At 45.4% G+C, this 11,256-nt stretch overlaps 1 protein-coding gene across 1 annotated transcript in view; it reads right to left on the bottom strand.

The window, feature by feature from the left end:
• IQCA1L (IQ motif containing with AAA domain 1 like) overlaps positions 1 to 11,256 on the bottom strand; it is a 21,940-nt gene continuing 10,684 nt past the window's right edge. Inside the window, exons 10-19 of the mRNA XM_027841110.1 lie at positions 11,055 to 11,161; positions 7,161 to 7,253; positions 7,000 to 7,046; positions 5,878 to 5,960; positions 5,596 to 5,703; positions 4,370 to 4,569; positions 3,513 to 3,599; positions 2,536 to 2,713; positions 1,547 to 1,785; positions 1 to 393 (exon numbers count right to left, since the gene is read on the bottom strand). Of these exons, the coding sequence (XP_027696911.1) occupies positions 286 to 393; positions 1,547 to 1,785; positions 2,536 to 2,713; positions 3,513 to 3,599; positions 4,370 to 4,569; positions 5,596 to 5,703; positions 5,878 to 5,960; positions 7,000 to 7,046; positions 7,161 to 7,253; positions 11,055 to 11,161 (1,250 nt within the window). The 3' untranslated portion in view covers positions 1 to 285. The remainder of the gene's footprint in view (positions 394 to 1,546; positions 1,786 to 2,535; positions 2,714 to 3,512; positions 3,600 to 4,369; positions 4,570 to 5,595; positions 5,704 to 5,877; positions 5,961 to 6,999; positions 7,047 to 7,160; positions 7,254 to 11,054; positions 11,162 to 11,256) is intronic.

An 11,256-nucleotide genomic window follows, 5' to 3' on the forward strand; every position in this document is an offset into this window, starting at 1 on the left:
GAAAACGATCCAGGCATGACTGGGGGATAGGAAACAAGAGATGACCATGAGTTAGGTTCACAGAAATGTAGGGTGGGGATGAAGGCAAAAGAGGAAGAATTGGGGCTAAAGAAATGAAGCCAGGGGAAATGGGACATAGAGATAGACATCCACACGAATTTCCATCATCCCTACAGCTGTTTGGGTGTTTATACCTCTACCATCTGGCCCATCCACCCTAAGGATGCTTCCCCACACACCCCAGTCCTCAGCATCCCTCCCATTATGGCCCTGCTTTGAGCTTCATCATTTCTTCTTCTTCTTCTCTCTTGCCAATCTTGCTGCCTCCTCCTCTGCTCGATCCTCAGCAGCTTTCAAATGCCTCTTCCCCAGAGGAGTCTTAAAGTACCAATCCTGAAGGGAGTGAGTAAGAAAGAACAGGAGAGTATGAAATGGAAAGAAGCAGAAAGAGGAATCCCCATAAGAGGGGTCCTTTGACTTGGTTCCCTACTTAACCTATACTCAGTAACCAAATTTCCTCAGCAGCAACTCCTCCTCCTTGCTTTCTAACTTCTCTCTCCTCCTAGTAGGTTGGGGTTGATCATATTCTGTGGGTCTCCTATAAAATCTTATTGTTGTCCTGCTGTGTCCCTCACTCTTGCTCCCACATGCCTCCCATAGACTAGGACCCACCCCCTCATTCTTCCCATGCTCCCAGGACCATCCCTTGGGGTATAGTCAATGAATCAAGGCCCTGGGCCCTATTGTGGGGTGGAGTCAAAGCTATTGGTACTTCAGCAATGACTCAAGAAGATAGCAGTGCTTTGAGAAAAAGAAAAAGAGACAGAGACAGAAACAAAAACAGAGAGAGGGAGAGAGGAAGAGGAAGAGAAAGAGACAGAGACAGAGAGAGGAAGAAAGAGAGAGAGAGGGAGGGAGAGAGAGAGAGAGAGAGGAGGCCAATATGCATGTGATCAGCCTTATTAAGGGCTGTAAATATGATGAGTTCCCACTCTCATGAAGGAATAGTGGGTGGACCTATCCCTCACCTTTTCTTTTCCATACACATTCTTAGTCAGCATGTCTTTTTGTGACTTCTTTTCCCTTCCAAAGAAACAGTGTAGTGTAGTGGATAGAGAACTGGCCAGGAAGATTTGGGTTCAAGGCTATTTGTAGGACTCTGGGAGAATCACTTAACTAACCTCTTAGGGTTCTGGACAATTTTCTAACACTCTAAATTGCAAAGAATTGGTAAAGAAAGTTTTCTCATCTGGTAATTCCCAATATCAATGAAATCAAAGGTCCAGTATTTGCCCCTATCCTTTCCCCTGAAAGCCTGCCTTTGCTGTTGTTTTCACTTGTTTTCACCTGTATAAACCTACTGTAGGTGCTGAAGACACAGAGCCACAAAATGACCTTTCCCCTGGGGCAGGCCCCTCTGATTAGGAATGACTCTGGGCCTCTTTCCCAAGGACTCTTGCAAGCTCTCCCACTTTCTTCCTCATACCACCTCCTTACCCTCTCTTCAATACACACACGCACATGCACACGCACACATCTCTGGTACCTTCAGTGATACCTCCTCCTCCTCATACACTGGGTCCATCTTGGCCAGAAGTTCCAGAAACTCATAGGGTGTCAGAGGCCGTTTGATCAGTTGAATCTTCCGCTTCTCAGTCATCACAGAATGGACAGTTAGAGTGATGTCTCCGGGGGTATAGCCGTCGGAAACCTTGGTCAGTCCACTGATATCCACGTGGTTTAGTAAAGACTTCCCATACTGTTCAATCAAGTGCTTCCAGAGGACTGTAAGGGTGAAGAGGACCCAAGAAGGAAATGGTAGGGCACAGGGACAGAGTGAGGGCAGATGGCATGGTATGCGGAATACATTATTACTATTCTTATTGCTGTTGCTGCTGCTTAGCACTTGTACCATGCCTCACCAAACAATTGCATAACCATTTTTTCATTATCTCTTCACAACCATCCTGTGATGCACATTGTTTAGGATGGCTATTGTTATCCCATTTGACAGATGAGGAAACTGAGACTTGCCCAAAGTCACATAGCAAGTTAATGCAGGTTAATTGCTTCTCGGGTCCCTGACTTTTTTGAAACTCAGTAGAAACTTTAAAATGGGGAGAATAATGTTTATCTCACAGTTATAAGGAAAGTGACCACCACAGGGACTGGCATTGTGGTTATTATTAGCCTTCCTATTTTATAGATAAGGAAACTTTCATATTTTGGGGAGATTATGTGACTTGCCCAAACCACCTAGGGCTCCCAGTCCAATACACTTCCCATGAGGCAGCTAGATAAGTGGAGTCAGGAAAGCCAGGAAAGTCAGAAACTTAATTAGCTTTAAGACTACTGCTGCTACTACTACTACTACTACTTGATTAGAATATGGAGGGGCAATCTAAGACCTGGTTCCCGCTAGGAACATAGAAAAAGGAACTTTAGCACAGGAATTGGAAAAGGGACAAAGCGGAGATGGGGAAGGGTTTTGGGGCTGTGTCCCTGAGCCTCCACCCCAGAGCACCAGATCCTCACGGTATCGGGTGGCATAATCCGGCTGGGGCACCATCAGAATCTTCTCGTATGTTTTGCACAGCCCCTTAACGTCAGCGATTTGTGGCTGGTCTGATGTTCCAATCAGCATCACTCGGTCACCGGGACACAGCTGGCGCAGCGCCTTTGCCAGGTCCTTCTTTACACGTTTGGGGTCCATCTTCTCCAAGGAAAGAGATAAGGGAGAGGAAAGGGGAAACGGATGTTGCCAGCATGAGGGTCACCAGGTAACAACAAAAGAAACCTGTATCTGAAGGAGTTGTTTTAATTATCTATTTCTTTTTAGCCTCATCTTTATAGGGGTGTAGAAAGAACTCTAGACCTGAAACCAGGAGGCCTGGGTTGTGTCAAAGCACCAATACTTACTAGCTAAGTAACTTTGGGCAAATCACTTAATCTCTCTGAGGCCCAAGCTCAAATAATGAAATGTCATCAGAGCTACTCACCTCATAAGGTTGTTGAACAAGGAGAGCCCTTTGTAAAGTTCAATCTGAATTTTTTTTTTTGGCCAAATGCTCAATTTCATCAGTGTAGGGAACTTTCTGTGTAGAAACTCTCTCCACTGATGTAGATAGGCAACTGTCCGCAACTCAAAATCTTAGCCAACTGCTAGGGACCCTGAGAGGTTAAGTGACTTACCTATGGTTAGCAACTATCCATCCTTCCATCCCTCCATCCATCTATCCCATCATAGCTGGTATGTGTCAGAGTGAGACTTGAACCCAGGTCCTTCTAAATCCAAGGATAGCTTGGATTGACCACTATCCCATGTCACTCTCCAAAGTGCTATATAAATGTGAATTGTTGCTATCCTTATTCTAAAGATGAACAAATTATAACATGACTTCCCAAATTCACATACTGATTGAGTGGTAAAGCTGGGCTTAGAACCAAGGTGTTATGACTCCTAGTCCTGTGCTCTACCTACTAAGCTGTTCACTCCCCCAAAACTCCCTTACCTCCTTCTCCTCTTTTGGGACCTTCTTATAAAATGTTTTCTCAGCATTCCCAATCCAGATCACAGAAGGCTGTAGGAGTCGAGCCACCTAGCCAGGTGAGGGAGCAGGGGTCAGGGGTCAGACCCTTACCTAGGACCCTGTTCTCCCTTTAAATGAGCAATCTGGGGGCAGCTAGGTGGCAAAGTAGATAGAGCACCAGCCCTAGATTCAGGAGGACCTGAGTTCATATCTGGCCTCAGACACATAACGCTCACTAGCTGTGTGACTCTGAGCAAGTCACTCAACTCCAATTGCCCCACCAAATAAATAAATAAATAAATGAGCAATCTGTTGCAGTGGACCCCTGATCAAGGCTACCTCAAGACCAAAAAGAAAAGCCAGTAAAATTTTATCTTCAATGCCCCATAGTCTTGCCTTCCTTCCTCTTTCCTCTACTCCTAGTCCTCACCCCTATCTATACTCCATGAGACTGCTGAATGCCCCCAAATTCTCCTGGTCTCAAAACTAATTAATTCTCACGGAAGACCGATCTCATTCATCCATATCCCCCCCCCCCCCCACCGTGACTTAGTATGAATGTAAGTCTCAGATTCCATCTCCCAAGAGTATTTAACAATGCGATCAGGAACCATCTAGCAACAAGTGGAGATACTGGGATGGGGAGGAGAGGTCTTCCTGGCCCCTGAAATTATACCAGGGAGGGTGATTCACTTTTCTGCCTCTATATAAAGTCAAGGTTGTCTAGAATCAAAGTTCCATAGGAGAACAAAAGCTTCTCCTTCGTTGGGGGGGGGTAGGTGAATAGGGAAATGGGGGGAGGGTAGAAGAGGAGGAGAATGAGGCTCAGGATTCCAAACCTTGAAGACCATGTGTATCATCATCTGCACCCCTGACTTGCCCGGATATTTTCCTTCCAGGTTTTCCGGGGACAGGTCAAACAGGTTAGCTCCAGTCTCAGTACAAACTGCATTGACTAGCATTTTCTTCCCTGTACCAGCAGGGCCAGCCAGGAGAATGGATCGGACATGGGGAGCCATGGTATGTATTTCAGCAGATCCTAGGAGAATAGGAAGAAGGGGCCAGGGAGAAGGAAGTAGACCAGCAGAGGTGGGAGAACATGTAGGGTATGGATGGAAGAGGAATTGTGGGGAGGGAAAGGTCAAGTAAGGGTCCTGGGGTTGGGGAAAAAAAGGGTATGGACTCAGGTCTGATCAGAACCTCCTACTGACTGACCAGGTAAATACCAGTGTTCCAGATTCCATTAGGTGGAACATCTGGGGGCAATAGTTGGCAAACCACACCCAACTGTGTCCAAAGTGGCTTGTGATACCATTTTAAGTGACGCAGTGGCTGAGGCTGTAAAGACAGGTAAACAGGTCTATGCCTGGCTGTTCTCCCCCATCTCTCACTACTCTTGTTTCTATTCCTTACATTTAAAGAATCAATTCAAGACTGAACACTAGGAAGAAAAACAATGGGATTTAACAGAACTGGACTTTGTAGGCAGTGGTAACTTCCTATGAAATGTAGCTAAGGGAACAGGATGGGAGAAGGAAATGCAGGCTCCCCCACCCCACAAAGATTGGTGGGGCCCAAGGGTCTCAGGAGCAATTCACTTTTGCTGTGAACTTCAGGGGATCCTAGAGAGATCAATAGAAGATGATGAGTCCGTGGATGGCCAACAAAAATCAAAGCCCTCCACAGGACAGGCCATCCCTCTCCAGTAGTCCTCCGCGCTATAATGACAGCTAGCACATATATATGGCTTTAAGGTTTATAAAACGTTTTATATCTTTTATCTCATTTGATACTCACAACAATCCTGTGAATTAGGGGCTATTATTATTATACCCATTTTACAGATGAGGAAACAGGCTGAGGGAGGTTAGGTGACTTGCCCAGGATCACACAGCTAGTAAGTGTCAGAGGCAGAATTTCCCTCAGTTCCGCCTGACTCCAAATCCAGCACTCTATCCACTTCCAGACACCCTCCAGTGAGGCACAGGACTTCACTGAAAGCTATCTCCAAGCCCCAGACCCTCCTCTCCAACACCTTTTTTCCCCTCCCCGGGTCCCCTCTCACCAAGCCGAAGGACCCCATACAGAATTACATTCTGCCTCAAGTCGAATAGGGATGGCATTGGTTCCCTGTTTCCCAGTTTCAAAGCAGACCCAAGATATAGGTAGTCACCTGAGGAAAGAGAGTTACTGGGGACAGCCATTTGGGGGCTGGGGGTGGGGAGAAAATTGGATAATCATCACCTGGGGAGGGACAGGTCATCACTTGAGGAAAGTACTAGTAGTAGTGATAAAAGTAATAGCTCTCACGTTTCAGTGGATTTAGGGTTTACAGGGTGAGTCTCACCAATGTAATCAGACAGTCTCACATATTCGCTCTTCTTGATCAAGCCTTCTTCCACAAGTTCTTCATACAGAGAGTCCACAGATCTGGGGGTGAAGGTGGGGTCAGGGTAAACTGAGGCGTGGCAGGGAATACCCCAGGGAACACAGAGAGTATGAGGTAGATAGAAGGTGATTGGCACTCAGGGAGTGTGGGTCGAGGAGAGGAGATGGGAAGGGAAGACATTGAATAAAGGAGAGGGAGGGAAGGGTTGGGATGTGAAAGGATGGAAGATTGTGTGTAGGTGGGGGAAGGAGAGAATTGGATGGGGCTTTCTACTTGACTACACTGCTCCCTGGCTATATAGTTAGTATTTCTATTAGGCAAAGGAAGAGCTAGTGTGTCTTTACGTGCTGGGGTGGGGGGGGTGGGTAAAGCATGCAGTGGATGGGGAAACACCAAGCACCATTTTCAAGGTTCCTTCTTAAGGAGACATTAAGTGATTCTTCTCAGGGTTTTGTTGTTGCTGCTGTTCAGTTGTTTTTAGTCACGTCTGACTCATCATGAGTCGGGGTTTTCTTGGCAAAGAGACTGGAGTGGTTTGCCATTTCCTTCTCCAGCTCATTTTACAGATGAGGAAGCTGAGATAAACAGGGTTGTGACTTGCCCAGGGTCACACAGCTTAGCGTCTGGAGCCAGATTTGAACTCGGGAAGATAATGAGTCATCCTGACTCCAGGCCCAGCATCTAGCTTTCCAGGGTTATGAAGGCAATATGCGTCAGAGGTAGGGCTTGAGCCCCAGCATTTCTAATCCTAACCCAAGCCCCCTATCTACTGAGATATGCTACCTCACATCAATAATATTTGTACTTTTCATTTGCATAGTGCTCTATACATTTTCAAATTGCTTTTCCATATATTTTCTCACTTGCTTCTTACAATACCTCTATAAGATAAGCAGGGCAGGTAAGATATCACTATTCCCATTGGATGGATGAGGAAACTGAGGCCCAACGAGTTCATGTGGTTGGTTCGGGTTCACACAGCAATGAAGCTAAAACTAAAATCTCGGTGCTCTGAATGGCTGGTCCAGCGCTTTCCCCATGATTCCTACATCGCCATTTGGGTGCTGCAGGGTCTGGTACCTGTTTGGGGTCAGATCTTTGTCCTTCTTCTTCCCTTTGACTCTCTTCTCTTTCTTGCAGTTGAAAGGAAACACAGAGGTTACTGCTCTCTCGTGTCCTTTCTGCCTCTCAACCTGAGCTTTAACCCGGTCCTTTATACTCTCCCTTCCCTCAATCCTCACCTTGACTTTGGCCTTCACTTTGACTGGTCTCATTTCTTCCTTATCTACAGCCAAGCGGAGGGCCTGCAGCTCCTGACGCATCAGCATGTCCACCTGGAGCACACAGGTTGACCAGAAGGCAGCTATCAGTGTGGGGAGGAGGGACAGAAATTGAAAGAGCTATAGAGGGAGAGAGAAAAGAAACAAGGGAAGGAAATCCAGAGACAGGGAAGAAGTCATAGAGAAGAGGACTGGGCCAAAGAAAGGAATATGAGCACAGAGGAGAAAATGGTAGGGAAAGAGAAAGACAACTGTGACTGACGTGGGCAAAGTTAGTACCTCTCACTCCTCTTTGGTTCACTCCCTGATCCTAAAACTCCCCCTCCCCTCCTCCCATTCTAAGCAGGCTCCCTTTCCTGTGTCTCATTCTCCTGGAGCCTTACTCTCTCCCAATCATAAATAAATCCTTGAAAGCTATTAGGTTTTGACTGCTTAGGATCACCAAATTCAGAGTTGGAAGGGACCTTTGACATTGTCTAATCCAGCCTTCTCATTTTCCAGATGGGGAAACTGAGGTTGGGAAAGGAGCAAGGACTTGTCCAACTAGCAGAACTGGAACTTGAAACCCAGGTCATCTGATTCCAAATCCAGCACTCTGCTCTCCCTAGAATACTTTTGGGGTCTTACCCTTCCCAGGGACTCTTTCACTTCTCTTTTCATTGTTCAGTCATTTCAGTCATGTCCATCTCTTTGTGACCTTATTTGGGGTTTTCTTAGCAGAGATACTGGAGTGGTTTGCCATTTCCTTCTCCGACTCATTTTATAGATGAGGAAACCAAAGCAAACAGGGTTAAGTGGCTTGCCCAGTGTCTGAGACAGATTTGAGGTCAGAGATCTTCCTTGCTCCAGACCCTCCTCAATCCATTGCGCCACCTAGCTGCCCACTTCCCCAAAGAACTCTTATTGACCAAAAAGCCTTTAAGATCCAATGTAATGATCTTTTTTTTTAAGGGTGAAAGTTTAGGAAATGTAGAAAATCTGGAAGCTTGGGAAGGTACCTAGAACTCTCAAATTCATGCTGCCTGCTCCACTTACTCAGAGAACTATGCTTAGAGACAGGGAGGGAGAGGTTGAGGTAGAGCTGAAGAAAAGAAGACAGAGTCACGTATAGCCAAATGGTTAAGAGACACCAGGAATGAATAAAACAGACACTAGACCAGAAAAGTTGCCAAATAAATATTCATTTGTTTGATTGATTGTGAGCAAGAGTTGAGGATGGGAAGGAAAATGGGAATCCTTTGGAAAAGGTAAACATAAGACCCTCCCTACTCTATCCCTGCTAGGATCAAGATGCCCTTTCAGCCACAGTCCTCCAACCAGCTGCAATCACTTCTTTTGGTGAGCTTTTGAGTCCAATCCTATCTGGTTACTAGCCTCTGTCTTCTGCATACAGTTTAAAGAAGTTTTTAGGGAAAACAACCACCCCACTACCCCCACCTCAAAAGCAGGCTCACTTTTGTGTTCCAGTTACTAGTTCCAGTGACATTTTCTAATTTTTTTTTTTTTTGCTTTTTTTTGGTGAGACAATTAGGGTTGAGTGACTTGCCCAGGGTCACACAGCTAGTAAGTGTCATGTGTCTGAGGTCGGATTTGAACTCAGGGCCTCCTGACTCCAGGATCGGTGCTCTATCCACTGTACCACCTAGCTGCCCCATTCGGTGACATTTTGATCCATCTGCCTTCCTGTATTCTGGGTCCTTGGCTTCCTTGTCCTCTGAGATCGCATTACTGCTCCTAATCTTGTCTGACCTACTCTTAGGCTTCTTTGCTTGCTTCTGACCACAGATAACTACATATTCCTTCACCTCAGCCCTGACTTAGTGGCTTCCAGACCTTTGGATTGCTTTGTATTTGTGACATGGAAGGTGTTTTACAGATGACCTAGTCCAATGTCCTTGGACAAATGAAGAAACTGAGGCCAAGAGAAGTAGAAATGACTTGCCTGTGGTTACAGCAATAGTTAGTCTGCTTCAGAACACAGATAACTACAGAATCTCTTCTCTGATTCCCATCACCAGCAATTCCTGGCTCTCAGACTTTGGTCTGACTTTCTTTGCCTTTCTTTGTATTACCAGCACTTAGCACTGTGCCTGGAGGTGCTTAATAAATGATTGCTGATTTGGAACTATGCCCAAAGGGCTGTAAAACTGTATAAAACTCTTTGATCCACCAATACCACTGCTAGGTCTGTATCCCCAGGAAATGTTGTTGTTGTTGTTGTTTTAAAGGGCGGAAAGGACTTATTTATACAAAATACTTACAGCAGCTCTTTTTGTGGTAACTCAGAATTGGAAATTGAGGGGATGCCCATCAATTAGGGACTGACTGAACAAGTTGTGGTATATGATTGTAATGGGATATTATTGTGCTATAAGAAATGACAAGCAAGATGATTTCAGAAAAACCTGGAAAGACTAACATGAACTGACACAAAATGAAGTGAGCAGAACCAGGAGAACATCGTACACAGTAACAGCAATATTGTACGATGAAGAACTGTGAATGACTTAGCTATTCTCAGCAATACAATGATCGAAGACAATCCCAAAGGACTCATGATGAAAGATGCTATTCACTTCCAGAGAAAGAACTGATGTCATCTGAATACAGACCGAAGTATACGATTTTTCACTTTTTTTCTTGTTTGAGTTTTCTTGCACACAGTGACCAATATGGAAATGTCTTATGTGGTTACACATGTATAACCTATGTCAGACTGCTTATCATCTCAGGGAACGGGCGAAAGAAGGGAAGAAGGGATAGAGTATGGAACTCAAAATTTAAAAAAAAAAATTAAAAATTGTTTTTGCATGTAATTGGAGGGAAATAAAATGTTTTAAAATAATAATTGCTGTCTAACTGACTTTGAACCCCCAGTGAAATCTGAAACCACAATTTTTATATTACTGCTTCTGATAGGATAAAGATCCCTGGTCCACTCTTTCCAAAGGCTCGACTTCCTACAGACCAACCCTGTCCTGTAAGACACCTGTGTCCTGATGTGACACAAGACCTAAGAATAAAGTGCTCACAAGCAGAGGGGAGGAGAAATCAGAAGTCCCACTCTGAAGGCAGGTATATAGTTTCTCTAGTCCCTAGGAATGTGGACAATTTAGACTACTTTAGACAATTTGTGAGTTTGTCTCTCCAGATAGTTATATAGGCATCTAGTCGTGGTCTCAGTCTGATCCCTTCTCCATGTCTTCTTTATCTGTGCTGAGACTTGTTAAAGTCTCCTGATGGCTGGGGCCTGGGGCTGAGGCTCAAGAACATGAGGAGGACAACAGATGAATAAATAGAAGGAGTAGGAAATGGAAACAGAAGTATGGAGGTGGAGCCAGAAGAGATAGATATGAGGAGATGGGGCTGGATATAAAGGGAGGAGATGAAGATGGAGAAATGTGAGAGCTGACGGGTGGGGGAGGTAGAGCGGAGCTAGAGGGCAGGATGGAGACAGAGATGGGGAGGGCATTGTGGATGAAGAAAACAAGAAGTGATAGAGAAATAGAAGTGGGAATAGGGGATACAGAGTAGAAATGAAGATGAAGATGGAGGTAGGGTTATGGAACGATGAAGGGAGGCAGGGAAAGGACAGAGAAAGGAATGAAGACAAAGACAAGGAGCATAGGGATTAGGGAATAGGAAAACAGTAAGAATGGGAATGTGATGGTGAATGTTGAGGCCTGGGAGGGATGGAGTTGGAGTCTGGAGATGGAGAGGTGGGAACACTGAGGAAAGGAGATAGATGAAGGCAGAGAGAAAAGATACTGGGACAGAGAATCAAGGGGGGAAAGATGCAGAGATTGCAGAGGGAGATGGAAATGGGCAAGAAATCTGTTGGCCAGATCCTCCAACCTGGATCCGGATCTCGGCTTCCACCTCCTTCCTCTCCTGCTCCTGAATCATGTCAGTGTCAATATTCTGATCTGGGTGCATGGGCACTTTCTGGGTCCCCCACATAACTGAGCACAGACCATAGAGCATATATGGATGAGTAGATGCTCAGAACCCAGACACACACACACACACACACACACACACACACACACACACACAC

Source organism: Vombatus ursinus, unplaced genomic scaffold (genome assembly GCF_900497805.2).
Source record: "Vombatus ursinus unplaced genomic scaffold, bare-nosed wombat genome assembly UNPS02014852.1, whole genome shotgun sequence".
Lineage (NCBI taxonomy): Eukaryota > Metazoa > Chordata > Mammalia > Diprotodontia > Vombatidae > Vombatus > Vombatus ursinus.